This window comes from Oryx dammah, unplaced genomic scaffold (genome assembly GCF_014754425.2).
Source record: "Oryx dammah isolate SB20612 unplaced genomic scaffold, SCBI_Odam_1.1 HiC_scaffold_18, whole genome shotgun sequence".
NCBI lineage: Eukaryota > Metazoa > Chordata > Mammalia > Artiodactyla > Bovidae > Oryx > Oryx dammah.
In genome coordinates, this window is record NW_024070202.1 from 16,118,121 (window position 1) to 16,139,550 (window position 21,430).

At 36.7% G+C, this 21,430-nt stretch overlaps 1 protein-coding gene across 4 annotated transcripts in view; it reads left to right on the forward strand.

Moving 5' to 3' along the window:
- MIOS (meiosis regulator for oocyte development) overlaps positions 1–6,406 on the forward strand; it is a 38,776-nt gene extending 32,370 nt beyond the window's left edge. For 3 of the 4 annotated variants that reach the window (XM_040260506.1, XM_040260505.1, XM_040260504.1), the window contains exons 11-12: positions 2,761–2,890; positions 4,024–4,249. In XM_040260506.1, coding sequence (XP_040116440.1) covers positions 2,761–2,890; positions 4,024–4,120 — 227 coding nt within the window. In that variant the 3' untranslated portion in view covers positions 4,121–4,249. Of the gene's footprint in view, positions 1–2,760; positions 2,891–4,023 lie in introns of all 4 variants that reach the window. The other variant, XM_040260503.1, reaches the window with a different exon arrangement.
- The last annotated feature ends 15,024 nt before the right edge of the window (positions 6,407–21,430 follow it).

Sequence of the window (21,430 nt, forward strand, 5' to 3'; positions counted from 1 at the left end):
CTCATGGCAGTGTAAAGATTCAGGTGTACAAACCTCCTTGTAGCTCTGTGTGCAGTTAGAGATGCATCCATCCATCATGCTTTGTGATGCAAATGCCCAGAGTTTCCATAAGTTTATTTAACTGAGGGTTGCAAATTTTTACACGGAGTTGTGCTTTCAAAGTTGGACCTCTTTTGAAGTGCCTCATTGAATTTATAAGTATACATCTTTAGTTATGTTTACAAATTATAAACAAATATTTAGCATTAAAAATTATAAACATTATCTATTTAACAGTGCCTGCTTTGCTAAGTACTAGAAATGTTACAGTAAACAAAACAGACAAAAATCCCTGCCCTTAGAGAGCTTAACTTTTCTCTGTGATACATTTGTATAAGTTAGATTATATATTAGTTTATTATTCATCTTACTACCATCATTGTTGTTTTGTTATTCTAGTTAGTGCCTAAGTGAAACTCTCGTTTCCCCTTACCTATTCTGTGGCACTTACCTTCATGATTTAAAAGCTGTTTGAGGGACTTTCCTGGCAATTGAGTGGTTAAGACTCTGTGCTTACACTGCAAGGGGTGCAGGCTCCACCCCTGGTGGGGACTTAAGATCGTGCATGCTGTTTGGCATGACCAAATACATAAAATTTAACAATAAAAATTATTTTTAAAAATTGAAAAATAAAATAAAAGCTGTTTGATCCTTAAAAGCTTTCTTACATGGCAGTGAGGTAGTGTTATTTTAAGCTTTATCAGAAGCCTAAGACTTAATCTGTCCTGGATTCAGTCTGTTTTCTGTATGGATTAGAAGTTACAAAAACAAAGAGGAAATCACCAGTGAGAACTATACACAAAAGTATAAAATGCTTTATCCTTAAAAGGTCTATATTTTCTTTCTCCCCTCTTTTCCTTCCTTTCATTATTAATTGTTTTTATTAAGCTTTTAGGAAGAATTTCAGTGTGTATATATCTTAAATCCTTGAACCACCTTTGTATCCTTTCATCTTCATACCATTACAAAAAGAGATAAGTATATTAAAAAACTGTTTGCAAGACTGTCCCAGCAGTAGTGTGATCAGCAATGACCCAGGTGAACTTTTGAATATAGCATTATGTCTTAATAGGTACACAGTTGCTTATTTAAGCTTAATATGTTTACTTATCTTTCTATCCTTTTCTGTATGTATGGTCATAAAATATTTTGATTTGCTGTTTTAAAACAAAATGAAACATATTAAGGTGGCCAAAATTAATAGAATGGGGATTTTTCAAGTATTGCAAGTTATATAAATGTGTGTGTGAATGTAAATGTATAACATTTTTCTTCAATTTTTTGTGGACTCTAATATGAATGTATAGAAATGTGCACATCACGCACTGTGATAAATTGGTGAGTCCCCGCACTCTGCTTAAGATAATCCTGTCTATACCAGTGCCTTGGGCCATTTCTCCCTGCCCCTCCACGCCTTTTTGGGCTCCTCCTCAGAGGTCACTACTGTCCTAAATCATCTATTAATTTTGTCTCTTGCTTGTCTGTGTAGTTTTATCACACATTTACTTTTGCCTGTGTTTTAAACTCTATAAATGAATCAAATGGCATATATCCTTTGACTTGCCGTTTTTACTCAGCATTCGAGTTTTTCTGTATTTTAGTTTCAGTTGTGCTGATGAATGTAGTTGTGATTTATTCATTTTTATTACTACTTACCATTTATGACTGTAACACAGATTCTTCCATTGGACATTTGTTTCTTTACACATTTTTACTATTATGGACATTTCTGCGTATTTCTCCTTTGACTATGCACAGAAGTTGCTTTAGTTCATTTTCATGGAAGCCAAGGGATTCCCTCATGACTCAGGGTAAGGAATCTGCCTGCAAATCGGAAGACCTCGGTTCAGTTTCTGGATTGGGAAGATCCCCTGGAGAAGGAAATGGCAACTCATCCCAGTATTCTTGCCTAGAGAATATATGGGTAGAAGAGCCTGGCAGACTATAGTCCATGGGGTTTTAAGAGTTGGACACGACACAGTGACTAAATCGCCAGAGAGTTGCTAAATCATACTGTTTGCTAATGTTTTATTTAGGATTTTATGTCTGTTCAGGAGGGAGATAGGCCTATAATCTTTTTTGTGTTACCTTTGTCTGGTTTTGTTAGCAAAGTTATACCTGCCTTATGAAAGGCATTGGGGAATTTCCCCTCTTTTCCTATACTTTGGAAAAGCGTGTGTGCGTGCTAAGCCGCTTCAGTTGTGTCTGAGTCTGTGCGGCCCTGTGGACTGTACCCTGCCAGTTTCCTCTGTCCATGGGATTCTCCAGGCACTGGAGTGGGTTACCATTTCATCCTCCAGGGGATCTTCCCAACCCAGGGATCAAACCCACATCTCTTAGGTCTCCTGCGTTGGCAGGTGGGTTCTTTACCTCTAGTGCCAATTGGGAAGCCCTGAAGTTTGTATAGAACCCACCTGTAAACCAAACTTGGTATTTTCTTTATGAGAAGATTTTTAAACTACTGATGATTTCTCTAAAATTGTTAATTCGGATTACTTCTTAGTAGGTTTGATAATGTCTGTTTTTCCACTTATTATTGACTTAAAAATACAAGAAATTCTGGTTGTTATTTTTCAATCTAAACTACATTCTAACATTAAAACTGCTGTTTCAGTATGATGTGTGATTTGTATTTTGACATAATTTCAGATCTACCTTTTAAGAAATTTTGAATCAAATATTATGCTATAGTTAATGAAGATCATTGTTTTTAACCCATAGGAGGATCCAAATCAGATGAAAAAGTAGACTTGAGCAAGGACAAAAAATTAGCTCAGTTTAACAACTGGTTTACATGGTGTCACAATTGCAGGCACGGTGGACATGCTGGACACATGCTCAGTTGGTTCAGGTAATCAGTACATTCCTTCTTTAGTAGGCTTGGGGTTACAGGAGATAAAGCAGAGGGCCTTTTAAACACTTCAGGTTTATACAGCCAGAGGATGGATGGATTTGTTTCTTACTGTCACTTAAGTTAACACAGATGATGCAGACATTTGTATCACTAGTTTGTATAATCTAAAACCATAAAATTAATACTTACAATTTAAGAAACTTTAATAAATGTATGGGTTAAATGTTTGAAAAGCATTATTTAACTTTATTTAGAGAGAGGATATATTTACAGTTTTTTATAACTGACTGAATATCCCATCATATATAAGGTCTAGTATGTAACTGAGTTAAATGATAGAATGAATACATGTCAAACTCCTGTAATAGTTATCTTTTATATAAGCTTGTTATGTAGAAAATAAACATTTCATACAAAGGAGACTCAAGATCATATTTAACTCTTACTTTGAGGGCTTCCCTTATAGCTCAGTTGGTAAAGAATCCGCCTGCAATGCAGGAGATCCAGGTTTGATCTGTGGGTTGGAAAGACCCCCTGGAGAAGGGACAGGCTACCCACTCCAGTATTCTTGGGCTTCCCTTGTGGCTCAGCTGATAGAGAATCCGACTGCAATGTGGGAGACCTGGGTTTAGATCCCTGGGTTGGGATGATCCCCTGAAAAAGGGAAAGGCTACCCACTCCAGTATTCTGGCCTGGAGAATTCCATGGACTGTATGGGGGTCCGAAGTCCGTGGGGGTCACAAAGAGTCGGACCCAACTGAGCGACTTTCATTTTCACTTTGAGTGGTGAAAGTGGTAACAGTGGCCCTGATACCACTTCATTGCTGTAACTTTTGCACCCAGTTTGTCACGTTGGCTTAAATTTAAACTCTGAGCACAGACTGTTATGGTCATAACTGTAAATGAGATATATTTAGAAAGTAAAGCTGTTCATTTTTCAGTAACTTTTTCCCCATGTTCAGCTTGGTGCTTATTTCTAGTTTAATGCTTTTGGTCTTCAGGTTTTAATTCCTGTATCTTTCCAAATGCCGTTTTGAAAAATTGCATTATAGATATGAATAGGCTATATGATAAATGTGTATAGGTATGTGTAGTTTAGGTTTTTACCTGTGACTTGACTTATGTTTCAGGGATCACGCCGAGTGTCCCGTGTCTGCATGCACGTGTAAATGTATGCAGTTGGACACAACAGGGAATCTGGTGCCCGCAGAGACTGTTCAGCCGTAAAATGCCATCGCCTAAAGAGGAACCAGAGCTTCCTAATAGAGGTCCTTCGTAGCTCAGAAGCATACCTCAGAACAAGTCACTCATGGCTTTCCTGTAATGGGAAAATAAATCATTCTGTCAAATCAGCAATTTGATGTTTGAGTGATTTTGATGTACTTCACAGAGACAAATGCTGCTGAAATGAACATCAGAGTGTGAGCATGAATTCTGTTCAGTAGGTTGAAGACGTTCATTTTGGAAAGAACTTCCTCAGGTTTTGTTGAAATTATGAATGTTCTGCAAGCAGTTTCTGGAATCACTAAGAACAGACTTTGAACCCATACCTGTTACATTGAAATTGGATATCTTTCAGTAAAATCTGCACACTTTTGAAATAGAATAATTTGAATAATTTAGTGGTTCAGATAGTAGTTTAAGCTCAACCATGCTTGGTTTCCTTTCAGATAATATTGTGGGTTTTTACTTTTAGAATTAGAAAGACTGCCCCTACGCTACACTGGAGAATTATTTCTCAGTGTATGATTGATACATATTTTTTAAGGAGTCTTTTCTCTCATACACTTTGATTTTAAGATAAATCTTTTGGCACTGACATTTACTGTCTTCCTAAGAAAGGTCAAAATTAAGAATGTATCATATGACTTTTTCTCATATGAGGAGAAAAATATGCACCATTTTAAGGAAAAGTATATAAAATTTCCCATTTCCACGTTTTGCTTTCCCAGTGTCCTGATTTGTCTTCCAAGGTTTCTTTCCCTGTTAATTCATCAACTTATGCTCATCATCTGGAAGCATTGTGCAGAATGCAGTCTGTACAAGGTTTTATGTGACCAACCATTCAGCATAATCTATATGTCCATACTGTGAGAGCCCCTCTTGTAGAATATCTGTTTTTTCAAAGGTAGATGGAGATGTTGAGGAAAACAGAGTCACTTTGGAGACAATTTCATCTTTTTACATTTCTAAAAATAAGTATATCTGGGCCAATACAGGGACTTCATTTTAAAATTTTATTTTTTTCCTTTTCACAGCTAGATAGTTAAAAGAGAAATACAAAGATTTATAACATCATCTGACATATGCAGAGGACTGAATTTCGTAGTTGAAGTTGTACTTTTAGAAAAATAGTAAGCCTGAAACTTATTTTGAAGAAGAAATACCTTAAAGAATTTTAGAAGCTTTTATGTTAGCAATTTTACCTGGTAAAACTAAGATCTATTAGATTAATTTGAGATAAGAACCAAGTCCTGAACAAAAGCAGATTAAATTTATTTTTTGCTTTGAGGTCTTTTTACAAAAGGTCCTTTTCTAGGAAAAAATTGCATATCTACAGTAAACATCTCATCAAGACGATCTTTTGTTTAAATCAAAGAACTGGAAATAGTTGTCTTATATATATGTGTGTGTGTGTCTGTGTGTGTGTGTATATATATATATTTGGTTCTTTTAAACAAAGATTGTTACTAAGGGGACTTTTTCTAGTCTTCTAAGTAAGTCTTCTGATTTCACTTTATTAAAATATAACCTTTTCCCTTAAAGTTGCTTCAGGTGAAGTGTTTCTTTCAAATTTACTCTGTCCATAGTATGAAAAATTGGCTTTAATGTCAAACTGTCATATACATTTTTATTTCTCCTTAGCTAAAGGTAAATTTTTTGAGTTGATGTTTAGGTTAGGGTTATATCTAAAATATGTGTAATTTTTGGAAATACAATATAAGACATAAAGTCTGTTATATAATATGCTTGTTTATAACCAAAGGGTGACATTTTTACAAATAATTGTTTAAACCTATGTGTCAGTCTCCTAATATTTTCTGTGATCTCAAATATTCCTGTAAGATGTTTATTATGCTTATTTTGCATCTCATTGTATATGGACCATGAAAATAGGTTAATTTTTCATTTTTATTACTAGTTCACTAATATTTGGGTTTAGAAAATGAGAGGTTTTATGTAAACATGTTAAATAGAAGTGTTTAATAAAGATTTTTTATTATTTAAAAAATTGACATCAACATACCTAATCTAGAAATTGTATATGACCACTCTGCAAATAATACAGTAAGATAATATCTGTTACTTTGGTGGCAAATTTGATACTTAATATTAGAAGTAACTTTTTTTGTCGACTCTGTTTTTCAGCTTTCCAGAATGATGATTCTTTAAAATGGTTTGTTTTAAAAGTATCTTTCCATTCTCAGTGCTACACACAGTAAGTATTAGAGTTAGGAACAATGTAGTTCTGTGTTTAATTGCGTGGCTGAGTGTAATTTCAGTCACTCATTTGCAGATATTCAAAGTATGGGCTTTGAAATTTAAATTATAATCCTAGCCCCAATGTCTTGGCTAAGTGACCTAACCTTTTTGAGCTTCAATTTCCTAATACATTCCTCCTTCATAGGGTAATTGGGAGTGTTAGGTTATGAAATAAACATGGAGTGTTATATCTTTGTCACAGCATGCTCTGTAAAAGTAGTGCTTAACAGTCATTGTTACCTAATCTTTATTGGTTACCCATGTGTCAGTACATTTTAATTAAATGTGGTATACTTTAAACAAAGTATAAATTCCTCTCAGTAGTAAAAATTTCCCAAGGGGCTTGTTTTTCCAAATCTGAATCAATACAAATCTTTCTTTTGAGATAGAACTTCACTACTTTTGTTTATCCTGTATTTTGACTATTACTTCTTCCCTATATGAAGAAGTCCTCTGAACAACCACCTAGGATTTTAGTGTGACAGAAGAGGGAACCCAGGGATGAAAATTAAAGTTTGGGTCAATCTACACAGCTGACTGGCAACTCTTGAAAACTTGAGGTTTTCATATCTATGTTCAACTCTTATATCCTGGCCTTCATAGGAGAAAATATCTAGGACTTTCTTAGTATAATCCTTCCTTTCCTGCCATTCTTTTATACTTGATGTTCATTTAAGTTAAAATTTTGGGGTAGTGGTGGTAATAAAAAAGGAAGTACACTGTGAAGTCTATTTTCCCTTGGGTAGCTATATAAATTCATAAATAAAGTAAATATCTGCTTCCCTGGTGGCTCAGTCATAAAGAACCTGCTTACTAATGCAGGAGATGCGGGTTTGATCCCTGGAGAAAGAAATGGCAACCCACTCCAGTGTTCTTGCCTGGGAAATCTCCTGGACAGAGGAGCCTGGCGGGCTGCCGTCCATGGAGTCAGTAAAGAGTTGGACAGAACTCAGTGAGAAAGCAACAACCACAAAGTGAATATCTAATCCCAGAGTATATCACTGAGAATAGTAGTTACGATTGGTGCTTCTTACATGCAGGGTACCATGCCCATGATCGTGTGAGGCAGATTCACTATTAGTGTTGCCATTCTACACATGAGGTGGTTAAGGGGTAGGAATGTTGGGTCACTTGTGCTAGGTTATACAGCTAATTATAGCAGGGCCAAGACTCAGACTCCAGTAGTCTACTTCCCAGTCTGCTCTTCTCGTGTTTCATACTTCTCTGTCCTACTTTATGGGCTGTGTACCAGAAGATAATCCACCACGGCAAAGGAGGGTTTACTGCATTTAGTATTTATACACCAAAAGAGAAAAGCAAGCAAACAAACATGTCAGTGGCTTTGGGGCTATAAAAGGCAGTTGATAAAATCTAAAAATTGGTTCCCGATCTGTACTTTCATTTTGTTTTTAATCATGAAAAGGAAATATTTTTCCTCCATTTTTCCCTGTCCAATTTTATTGTCTGTCTCAAATAGCCAATATCAACATAGTGAGAAAATCCTAGAGTCCTTCCTGTTTCAGACTAGCATAAAACAAGTATTATGTGGTTCCCACAGGTTCTGCACGCAGCAGTGCAGAAGAGGAGAGTGGGTGAAGGCACAGCTTTGCTCTTTTCCAAGTCCTTAAGGTTTAGTGTAGCAGAAAGACCGTAAACTGAGAAGGCGAGCAAACTGGTAAGCTGCAACATGCATACGAATAAGACCCTTAATTCACAAAGCATGTTTTCAGGTCCCTAAGGAGAAGACACAAGTGGATAATAGTTGCCAAGGATTTGCACAGTCAGGATGGCCAGTAAACACTGAGATGGCAGTAAAGTGATGATGATTAAAATGACGAAAGGACACTGTTCACCTTCCAGTGTAGATGAGAATAGTATGCGTTTTCATGGCTATGGGAGAGGAACATTCTCAGACAGCTTGTAAGAGGGTATTATTAGTACAAGTTCTCCTGAGGACAATGAGTAATATATATCAGAAGTCTTAAAAAGCTGCATACCCCTTGACAGATGGATTTGGGAATATTTTCTGGGAGATAATTGGATGAGTGCACAAAAGTATTTGTTTTTATGAAATCACATTGTTTATAATAAATAGGAAATTTATGTTCAATAATAAGAGTAAAGAAATTGTCATGTATGTATAAGCTATTGTTTGTGAGGGGTACTCACAAACTATTCAAATAGTACGGGTGTTTTTATTGACAAAGAATGACATGTAAATGGAGGGAAAGGCGAGTTACAGGATAGTCTGTATAGAATATATTCACATGGAACACTATAGGAGAGTATTTACAAAATTTTACCAGTGGTCATCTTTCAAGAGTAGGATTTTAAGTGGCGTTTTTCTTATCTGCATCTTCTAGTTTTTCTACAATAAGGATGAATATATAAACAAATACGTATATCACAGCACCTTTTGTGTGGTCAGCCGCTCAGTCGTGTCTGACTCATTGCCATCCCATGGACTGTACCCGCCAGGCTCCTTTGTCCATAGAATTTTCCAAGCAAAAATACTGGAGTGGGTTACCCTTCCCTGCACCAGGGCATCTTTGGGGAGACCGAGGCAGAGATCAAGCCCGCATCTCTTGCGTCACCTGCGTTGGCAGGCCAGTTCTTTAACACTAGTGCCACCTGGGAAACCCAATCACACACACCTTAATGGCTTTTATAAAAATTACCCATGACCTGGTATCTTGTTTTTACCATAATTAACAATCAAATTATTCTCTGACATGAAGACACTTGCTATAAGGTATTATGAAAAATCAAAACATTTAATTGTTTAGAAAGCATTTTTCTAATTTCATATTCTACAGTAATATATAGGAATAATAAACAGGTGCAGTTCTTTCTCTTAATCGTCTCTTTCATCATATTTGGAAAAAGTGCATTTAGTTCTTCATTTAACACAATGGAAAATGGATCCATAAGGTAATTCTGACTTTCCTGAGGTAGTTTGGTTCAGTTGCTTGGTCGTGTCCGACTCTTTGGGACCCCATGAATTACAGCACGCCAGGACTCCCTGTCCACCACCAGCTCCTGCAGTCCACCCAAACTCATCCATTGAGTCGGTGATGCCATCCAACCATCTCATCCTCTGTTGGCCCCTTCTTCTGCCCTCAATCTTTCCCAGCATCAGGATCTTTTCAAATGAGTCAGCTCTTCGCATCAGGTGGCCAAAATATTGGGAGTTTCAGCTTCAACATCAGTCCTTCCAGTGAACACCCAGGACTGGACTGGTTGGATCTCCTTGCAGTCCAAGGGACTCAGAAGAGTCTTCAACACCACAGTTCAAAAGCATCAATTCGTCGGTGCTCAGCCTTCTTCATAGTCCAATTCTCACATTTATACAGGACACTGGAAAAACCATAGCCTTGACTAAATGGACTTTTGTTGACAAAGTAATGTCTCTGCTTTTTAATGTGCTGTCTAGGTTGGTCATAACTTTCCTTCCAAGGAGTAAGCCCCTTTTAATTTCATGGCTGCAGTCACCATCTGCAGTGATTTTGGAGCCCCCAAAAATAAAGTTAGCCACTGTTTCCACTATTTCCCCATCTATTTGCCATGAAGTGATGGGACCGGATGCCATGATCTTAGTTTTCTGAATGTTGAGCTGTAAGCCAACTTTTTCACTCTCCTCTTTCACTTTCATCAAGAGGCTCTTTAGTTCTTCCCTTTCTGCCATAAGGGTGGTGTCATCTGCATATTTGAGGTTATTGCTATTTCGCCCGGCAATCTTGATTCCAGCTTGTGCTTCATCCAGTCTAGTGTTTCTCATGATGTACTCTGCATATAAATAAAATAAGCAGGGTGACAATATACAGCCTGGACATACTCCTTTTCCTGTTTGGAACCAGTCTGTTGTAACTGTTGCTGAGGTAGTGCTGTATCACTAATGACTTTATTTCAATCTTCTCTCTCCTCGATGTTCCTCATGTTTCCTGACTCCTGTGTTTGGCTCTGGGCCTGTGGCTGTACATCTCTCCTTTGTATTTAGAAATCAGATGAATATTGTCCAATCCAGGCTAGACTGCATTTTACTCAACTCATTTCCAGTAATTTAAGAAGATGCTGATATTTAAGTGTCGAATTCTGAACATTCCTGCATGTCTATGCTTCCAGCAAACAACCAGGCATTAGCATGCTTAAATGTGCTGGACACTCAAAGGTTATGATTTCAAAGGGTTGATGGCACCACCGTTGCTTGGAGGAGCTGTCTAATGGAAGAGGTAGACATGAGCATTGTTTTCAGCAGACTCAAATTTACTCAGATTAATATTTGTAATTTCTAGAAAGAGTATCATAATAGCATCTTGTCTCTCTCGGTAGGCCAAAATAAATGTCACTTTATTTTATTTAATTTTCTAATTTTGGACTTTCAAACTTATTTTCTAATTAGAAATAATTTGAGGAAGTAGAGGTCCATTACATTTTTCAAAAATGCAATTTTCTTGCTGATCTATTAATAGTATAGTATTTTTAAATGTTTTGCTAAGAAGGTAACTTTAGGATTAAAGGATAATTTATGTAATGTCAGAAATAGCAGCAATAATAGTAATTCAGTGAATACAGTTCTTTCATCATTCAATTTGTGAAAAGCATGTTGCCATAACTTAATTTCATGACTGGAAATTGATATAGGAATCTAGTTAGGCTCTTAAAATATAAAGTCATAAAGACAAGAGTAGTCTAAAGAGTATTTGAAGGGAGTAATGTATCATAAATTTGAAAGAGGCATTTTCATAGGAAACCATGCAAATTGTTAGTCTTACATCTTTTTACATGAGTAATATTAGCTCCACGTATATATACATACATGGGAGAGAGGGTAAGTGGGAGTGTGTGTGTGGATGTGTTTGCAAGAAAGTCTGGAGCTTAAGAAGGCAAATGTCAAAATTCATGTTTGTTCACATTTTATTACATTGCAGCCAGATACTTGGTTGATGACAGTTTAAGAAGTTGCCACTACCAAAGTGGTAGGTAAAACTAAGTATCCTTCTTAGTATCAAGTAATTTGATAGCTGATTATTTTATAGTAAAATTTGCTGCAGAGTTCCTCTGCTACACGTGTTAATTATATCAAAGGAAAAGTACTTTCCTTATCAATTTTGGAATTTGTATTATTCATTAAGCAGGTATACTTGATATTTGTACAATATGAACGTATAGCTTTATGGCATGTAAATGTCCCCCAAGTATGATGAAGATGTTTAATTTATGGAGCAAAATATTTAGCAACTTGATAAGTGTGGGGAAGTTAGTATGTTTTCTCATCTTAAATATTCTGATCTTCTCCTTCCATTCTTCAGAAATGGAATGCAAGGTCAGTTGTGACTCTTAGGACAAACGCACCATTTTTAAAAGATAGTTTCTGAAATACATGGAATTCTTTTTGAAAAAGTGTATATAATTCTCCCACTGAATTGTAAGATACTGCTGGCTTCCAGAAGAGAATTTCTTCAGGCTGGGAACATTATTTTCCACTGGAAACATAACACATAAACTATAGATAAGCCGGGGCAGATTCTGAAGGTCATTTCTTTTGGTAACATTGTTCACCTAATTTGGTGAACATACAATATTTTTAAGTCTATTTCATTGAATTCTGTTTATCTCTGTCTTCAGAAAATAGTTGCATGAATTATAGAATACATCTGTTCCTTCTAGAGATCTGAGGAGCTTAAAATGTGTTTTATCCTTACTACTGATAAAACGTATACTGTGCAGATAAATGAACCAAAAAGTTATTAATACCTTTTCTGCTTTGCCTCTTTTATTTCTCAGTTCTTTTAGAGTTCACTCCCAATGTGCAGGATTCTACAGATTTCTAAATAACATTTCCACTATCTTACGTTAAAGTTTGAGTGTATATTTTCTCAAACAGAGATGTCTGAGCAGAGTGAGAATGAATTCTCATAGAATAAAACTTGCCAAGCATATGTGATGGAACTGTAGGGAAAAAGAGCCCAACTCTAATTTTCAATAAAGCTTAAAAATAGCTACACTGTTATTATGTATGAGGCCTGACAATTGACATTTCTCATTTTGGCAGCATTCACCTACAGCCCCCTGTCAGGAACTGAATGTGTTCATCTCTGGGGTAAATGATTAATGAGCTGTCTATCATTTCCACTCCTTTGTACCAAGTGGTAGAGGCTTCCCTTGATCATATTGCAGCCATCAGCATCATTACTGAAATTGACTGTGCCTTGAGAGGGTTATACTAGACTAATAGATTAGCATTTAAATAAAGAATTAACTTATGGCATTAAAAATAAAGTATCCCTTCAGAGTCACTCTGTCCCACCTGGTAAGGTGGTTCTGTTTTGTTTTCGCTGATCAGCCACCATCGTAAAACCTTAGATTGAGCAAAGAAGGATGGAAAAAGGCACAGAGGTTGAGTTGTTCTTGTTTTGAGTACATCGCAGTAAGATTTCCACACTTTTCACTCTCTTTATTAATCATTGTCTTGTATGAAATACATTCATGAAATTATGCAACTTGGATGCAATGATGAACAATACACTTGCCAAAGTATTGTGTTTAGAGGAAAAGTGAAGGGGTAAAGACATTTTTGAAAGGCCAGAATTAGTCCAGAAAAGAAAAAAGTTGGAGGATCGAGACAGACAAATGATACTCAGATACAGTGAAGTGAGACTTTTCTAATTTTTCAGCAAGCAGATGTGAGAATGAGGAGATAAGAGCATCATAATTCAGGTGTCTTGATGTCTTCATTTCTAAAACAGATGGTAGAGCATGAAGGTCTGTAGAGGCCTAGAAAAAAAGTGACAGATTATAGTTTTGGTAATGTGATATACCCAAAGAAAACAGCTGGAACTCAGAACTTCTAGTTTAGCATTTCCATCCACTCCTGGAATAACTGCCTGAGAGTTCTCCATATTACTGACCTTAAACTTCCCCCTCAGCTACTTTTGTCTCCCAGCACATGACTCTCTTCATTCCCCTATATTTTCCCACTGTTTCCTGTCTCTGCTCTCTCCTGATTTTCATGAGACCAACTGTTTAATCTACTGGATTAAGACAACTTCTTGAAATTATATTGGTCACCCAATCAAAGTGTCCATTTTCTTTACAGCTAAAACTGGCTGTACAATGAAATGTAGCCATCATTGGTTTTTCTCAGTCCGTCTGCTTTCAGCCTACATTGATTAAGATTCTAGTAGTTCGGCTGTGGGTGATGGTATTATGGGTTTTCATCTTTTTTCTGGTTTGTGTGTGTATTTTAAGAAGCTAGAAAAGGCAGCTTTGAGTACCGCTAAGTAGAGGACAGTTTTACCTAACAAGAGATTGACATAAATGAGACTTGTATTTTGGAAAGTGGGCAGAATATGGTTACAGTAAGAGGAAGCAATTTTGTGATATGAAAAAACATGGGAACATGAATTATGCAAGTGGACCAATAACAAAACTTCCTTTATACGTTAAAATTCACAATTGACAAGTGACTCTTCTCAGTTACCATAAGATGAACAGATTAGGCTCAGGTGAGCTGGAGCTGGGTGAGTGATCACACCCTTCTTGACCTGACACAAGTTGCTCATCAATTACCCTCTTTTTTTCAGAAACTTTTTCTGCTTTGTTTTGGAGGCAGCAACTACTGACAGGTCATTCACTGATTTGCCATTTTTAGCTCCAAAATTTGGTATGCTCTGACCAATTTTTATTCAAATGTGTGGGTTAAAACTAACAATTCATGATTTTAAATATTTCATGAGTCATTTTTGTCTGTGTACTGAGTCCAGCTAAGTAGAAATTACCTATTTCCAGGTTGTAGTATTATACATAGTGTATATAATTGTAGCATGTTGTTACAGTTAAATGTACGATACACAAATGTAATACATTGTAAATAAATAATATTGTATAATTGTACAGTGTTTGTTATAAAATATTATTTTACAATGTGTATTTTAATATCGTTGTAATATATTCAAACCCTATATGAATAAAACTGTTATTTGCATGCCTGCATTCTTATGAATGGAAATGAATAAATTTGTTTCCTAGGAACAAGTTTCCATAGCTCATAAACACTTAAGTATTTCTCATCAGTGCTCTAGAAGTTTTTCCCTAAACAAAGCAGTCTTTGTCTTTTTCATGACATAGTTTTTCTATTTTAGCATACGTCAGTTTTGAAGTCTGTAATCTGCATTACATATAACCTGCAGGTTGTGAGTGAGGTAGCCACTTTCTCCCTTACTGGAAAGGGGAATGTTTTCCTGTGCCACCATGTAATTTGCTTTGCAACAGTCACTGCTGTTTGTAGCCAGATCTTGTGATCACAAGCCACATGTAGCTGAATTTAGAATCTGTTGAGAACACAGAAGGCAGCATGACTGCTTCTAAATGTCATTGATTTAATGATTTTAACTCATAAAAAATTTTAAAGTTCAAATGCATGAATCCAAATTATTCATTTCTGAAATGTACTTTAAATAAATTCAGCAGTGTTCTGTTGTTGTAAATGGTTGTCTGTGCATTAGTTTATTTTTCCAAGTCTCTGCAGTTTCCTAATGCTTCCAGTGAGACAGTTTATCAGACTACTTATCTCTATATTCTGTTTTTAAAATTATAGAAGCCAGATGTCATGGGTTCCAGACTTTGTAAGGAGTCCACACCTAGAAGCATATCATGCTTTATCATCCTTTCTAGCCCTTTGATTAAGGAATCATAGATGTAAATATAACTGGTTCTTTTACCAATTATTGCAGATAAAGTTTACAAATGTTAAGCACTGAAAGAAGCAAACAGGGAAACATTTTTGTTTAAGCTATCTTAGGTATAGTTTTTGAGTTCAAATGTACTGGCAATTGTATTTTCCCTGTTTTTTTTTTTGCTTAAAATATGTTCTTAAATTTGTATGTCAAATAGGTTTATATTATAAAATGGAAGAAAGCAACACAGAACGTATTTTATTCATCTTGAAATGACATTTTAACGTTTTCTCTACAAAGGATAAAGTAGGATATTAATGCCATTTTTAGCAGGTTAATATTCCTGTGACAAACAATGGTAATCAATTGACTGTCCCATTCTACCTCCACTGAAGTTTACATTTAGGAAAGTCACATTGTATAAGTTCATGATGAGAAAACAGGAAAGAATAGAAGGCTTTGCAGTTGTCTTAAATTCTGTTTTTTGGAAACAACTGAGGTAAAAATATACACATACCATATCTCATCTTGAGTTGTTTTCATGACTTCATCATACCACTGAGAGTGAAGGAAATTGCCCAGTGGGTCAATTCCACTAGGTCACTGGGTTCTAAAAGAAAGAGAAGTCAACAAATTCCCCTGGTTTGGAGGCCGTGATTCTAATTTCTAGGTCCTCCCTTGATCCATAATATGTTCATCTGGAAAACATTTAATAATTTCTGAGGAGATTTCAAGATGAGGCAGCTCCTAGTCCACTGTCTGCCTTTCATAAATGGTCAAATACATGACTGACTAAGGCATAACGTCTCTGAGCCAAATGAAAAGAACAGTTGGCTCACCAGAACCCTGATCACTTAAAAGATGAATCTCTTGAAAGAAATATATTTTCTCATCAGGTCTAATGTTTTCATAACACTTAAGCTTCCTCAAAAGCTAAAGAAAAATATTAAAATATTTAAGAGAAATGCAATAGTATTTTTGATTTTGTATAGAGATATGCTAAATTCATTTAATGCAGTTTGGCTTTAAATAATCATTGTATATTAAGTGAATTAATGAAAATAAATGTTAAGATCTAAATAATATTAATTTTCAAAATGAATATCTATGGTAAAAATAATGTTAAATTATCTAGCTTTTTAACTAGCATTTATTCAGTAGAAGAATTTCTCCTTACTGATTATACCTCAAGATTCAGGGTGACAAGATACCAAGATCTTTCATTGAAACCATTTTTTAAAACCTATAATTACTAAATTTTATTGCCTCAATATAACATTTTCTGGTGAGAGATTCTTCTTACCAGCCAAGATAATTGCCTTATTTTCCTGGGGAATATTTTAACGTTGTGTGAAAAGTGAATAGTCTTTTTTTAAAAGGGGGCTACTTAAGTCACAGTGTCATCAATGGCATTGCCCAAAACTTTTTACACTGCTTATTTTCCTTCCAGCGTTTGAAACTTGGCCTTCCCTGGTGGCTCAGACAGTAAAGAATCTGCCCACAATGGGGGAGACCTGGGTTTGATCCCTGGACTGGGAAGATTTCCTGGAGGAGGGAATAGCAACCCTCTCCAGTATTCTTGCCTGGAGAATCCCCATAGACAGAGGAGCCTGGTGGGCTACAGTCCATGGGGTCACAAGGAGTTGGGTACGACTGAGTAACTAAGCACAGCACAGCGCTCTAGAGTTTGAGAACTGGCTCAAAGCCTTCTCAATTTTGCATCTTAAATAATGTATTACATAGAGTCCACAGGATTGTTGTTCTTTACTCACCCACCTACAGAAATAATCTGGTTTAAAAATAATTTTCCATATGTGAAAGCACTGCGTATGTATGTGCTGTTGCTTCAGTCATGTCTGACTTCTTGCAACCTGACCCCATGGGCTATAACCCACCAGGCTCCTCTGTCCATAGGAATCTCCAGGCAAGGACACTGGAGTGGGTTGTGATGCCCTCCTCCAGGAGATCTTCCAGGCTCAGGGATCGAACCCATGTCGCTTACTTCTCCTGCACTGGCAGGCGGGTTCTTCAGTCCAAATCTTAACCATGAGGAAATACTAGAATATAAGACCTGCTTCTGACACTTGGTAATAGGTAAAGAAGAAACAATGGCATGCTAATAACAAATTTAATCCTTTCCCCCAAGATGAATATATTACACCATAAATTTTCCATAGCCTACACCTCTGGTCTTAATTAGCCATCTCAAAACCCTATACTGTAGGTCAACTGAGGTCATAAATAACATAAGAGGCTTAACTTAAACCAACATCACAATTAGAAAGTAACTCAAAACATATGCTTTATTAAATATTCTAGATTTAGCATCTTTTTATGAATGGTACTGGGATTCTTAATTTTCTGGAATTGATCAGAATCAAATTCCATGTGAATTAATTGAGAGGAAACCAAATTGGAGTTTCACTAAATAGAAAATACGGAATTTGATTGTTCTTAATCATAGTAGATTTCTTTAAAACCTTAGGCCAGTTAAATATTAAATAGTTCTGAGTTGAGACATCTTTGGAAATTATGCTAAACTGCCATGGATTGAAATTTCAGAAGGCAAGGACTTTGTATCTCTAGCAATTAGCCCAAGACTAAAATAATTATTGAGTGACTTAATGCTTATTAAGTTTAATTGTTGAGTGACTTAATGCTTATTAAGTTAATACCTTAAAAGACAACCTCAAAGTTCTTTAAAGTCAGTATAATAGTTTATCACTGAAAGTGCTTAACTCATCCAGTGAAGAGAAGTTTTCAGAGTTGTTTTAATTTTGTCTTTGTTGGATGAAAATAAAAAAATCATCTGAAAAACATCTGTAAGATTATAACTGATGACAACCTTTTATAGCTCATTATTCCTCACGGTAGATTCTGGGTGATATTCCTTTTAGAGAAAAGTTTGGTTGTCGTGATGAATTTAAGGTTACCAAAATTCTGTGGCCTATTTCTTACTCTTCCTGACTTCTCAGGAACATTTGGAGCTAAGTTTAAAGTCTAATTTTATTTCCTGTTGAGTGTTTTTATAGTTGTTACCTCCTTTTTTGGATATGTTTTCCCTTTTTATTTTTGTAGCCATGTCCTTTTTTGAAATGTGTGATATATGTTAGTAATATCAGTCTTTTATCCTCAGTCCTCATCTTCAGTTCTTTGAGTTTTACATCATTGACTTCTCTTTGAAACTCTCGTTCCTTGCAGTTCATGATATTCCTTCAGGGAATAAATATTTCACGAGTGCTTACTAGGTGTCAGGCACTATTGGGGTCCTTCTCCTCACTCACACTGCTGTTCCATAAGTGCACGTTCCCTCCAGGTTTTGTCACGGGTTCTGTGGTTTTCTTCCTCAGGATGCTGTCCCTGATTTAGGAACACATTCCCCTACTTGAAACTGTTGGGGCCAGATGTGCTTCAGGATTCAGAGATTTTTTATTTTAGATAAGTCAGAGAGGGTATATTTACTATATGTTATGGAACATCCTTCCCAGAGCAGCAGTACTCTCTAATCAAACATGGTAATATTCCTGCAGTGAAGCATAGGAATATTTCCAGGAAGTGGGATAAAGACTATGAAGTAGTCTCACTACAGTTCTTACCAGGTTTTGTTGCCAAATGCATTTAGCCCCCAATTTAGGAAAAGGGGGTTTCGAACTGTTAGAGATTTTGAAATTGCAGATAAGGGATTGGTTGCTGCTGCTAAGTCGCTTCAGTCGTGTCTGACTCTGTGCGACCCCATAGATGGCAGCCCACCAGGCTCCTCCGTCCCTGGGATTCTCCAGGCAAGAACCCTGGAGTGGGTTGCCATTTCCTTCTCCAATGCATGAAAGTGAAAAGTGAAAGTGAAAAGTGAAAGTGAAGTCGCTCAGTCTTGTCCGACTCTCAGCGACCCCATGGACTGCAGCCTACCAGGCTCCTCTGCCCATGGGGTTTTCCAGGCAAGAGTACTGGAGTGGGTTGCCATTGCCTTCTCCAAGGGATTGGTAGATCTCTTAAACTCTAAATATTAGGCAGGTTGCAACTCAAATCTCTGTCTGGTCCTACTTTTCCAAATATCTCGTGGATATCTTCACACAAGGGCCTATTAAATACTTAAATTTGTATTAAAGTGAAAATATTGCCTCCTCACCTTTTGATCTCATCCTTGGTTCTTACCTTGTTTAAGTCCTAGCATCATCACTCACTGAGTTCTGTGGAATCCATTATAATATATCAACTCTTGGCCTGCTGTCCCTTGTCACTTCACTGAATTATGGTTCAGGCCTTCATTACCTCTCTTCTCAACTTTGTGGCTTCTCAAACCAGGGTTCATGGACTAATTTATTTATATACTAGATAGCATCACCAACTCAATGGACATGAATTTGAGCAAAGTCCAGGTGATAGTGGAGGACAGAGGATCCTGGTGTCCTGTAGTCCATGTGGTCGCAAAGAGTCAGACACAACTTAGTGACTGAATAACAACAAATGTTAGGCATTGGGAAATACCAAGAAGACAGGTTTTTAAACTACAAGTTCTTCATCTGTAAGAGCCTCTTGGTGGGGAAGGCTAGTAGAATGTGGGTGTTAGTTGCTCAGTTGTATCTGATTCTGTGACTAGTAAATGACTGACTTAATAAATTAATAAACACTTGGCACATGGATATTTTTCATCCATTAAAAAGGATGAGATAGCTCAATATCTCAATTTCCAAGACTTATTAAAGGGAAAATGCATGTTGTAGGGCAGTATATTGAGGTCCTATAGACAGTTTATGTAGAGGAAGTTCTGGAAAGCAGCATACCAATCCATAGTAGCATCTTTGGGGAGACAGTCGGAAATTTACTTTCTGATTTTTATAGTGTTAAAAATATAATAAAACTACATATATATATATATATAACTTTTTAATCAAAAAATAGATTATGAGCAAGTTAAGTGTGATGAGAGGAATATAACATAATGTAACTAACTCTGCTTGCTCATGTTTGGGAAAGCTTAGAGAATGTTTTCCTTTGGGCATAGGAACAGACATTCCAATCAGAGCCAAGAGCAAACTCAACAACATCTGGATCTTAAAGGGTCTAGTGTGTTCTGTCAATAGCAGAGCAGTGCTGGGGGTTTGCTTCAGGGGAGAGTAGGATTTGAGTCTGAGGTGAGATGTGGGAAGGTCTGGACTACTAATTAGAGCTGTGGACTTGACTAGTCACTGGGGAGCCTCTGGAGGTTGTTGATTTTGTATTAAGTGCATTTTTTATTTTGGAGTAATTTTAAATTTATAGACAAGTTACAAAGAAAGAATTCCTCCCCTCATCCTGGGTGTCTCCTTTTATGTTACCTTATAGTTTCCTGGTACATTCGTCAAAACTAAGAAACCAATACTGGCCCATCAGTTTAGCTCCAGGTTTTATTCAGATTTCAGCTGTTTGCCCGTCAACATCCTTCTCGTGTTCCAGGAGTCAGTCTGTGATCCCACATCGCACTTGGTTGTCATGTCTCCTTCGTGCTCTGTGATATTCCTTCCTCCTTACTTTGACAGTTTTGAGGGGAACCGATCAGTCTGTAGAATGTCCTTCAATTTGAGTATGTTTGATAGTCACTCATGGTCAGACTGGCATAACCTGTTTTTGAAAAAATAGCACAAAGGTGAAGTGCTTTTGTTTTCCCATGATTCGTGGGCACATGATTATCCACATGTCTCACTGGTGATGTTAACCTTGTTCACTTCATTAAGGTCGTATTGGCCAGGTTTCTCCTCTGTTAAGCTTCCCAGGACGCTTTCCCATTTTCACACTTCTCTGGTTGTTAAACTTTGTAGTACGTTGATTATAATCGATGTCTAATGCAACTCTATTGGCTGGGTGATAGGAGGAGGCTGGAAGCAGTAAGGCCAGTCATATATTCAGGGCTGCTGGAGTAGCTCAAAGTGGGAAATGACAGCTATCTGAACTTATAGTGGCAGTGACGGTGAAGAGGAGGAGAGGCGTTCAAGCTTTTCTGGCCAAAAGAGTGGCTTATGGTGCCTTTGAAAGAAGACAAGTCAAGATCACTTCACACCCATTAGGATAACTCTGAACAAAAAGTTAGATATTAAGTGTTGAGGATGTGGAGAAATTGGAATCCTCAAACACTGCTGCTGGGAATGTAAAATGCTATAGCCACTTTGGAATAGTCTGGCAGTTAGTTCCTCAGAAAGTTAAACATACTTACCTTTTGATACAGCAATTCCTCTCCTAAGTATATAAAGAGAAATAAAAACACTTATATGCAGAGTACATCATGAGAAACGCTGGGCTGGAAGAAGCACAAGCTGGAATCAAGATTGTCGGGAGAAATATCAATAACCTCAGATATGCAGATGACACCACCCTTATGGCAGAAAGTGAAGAACTAAAAAGCCTC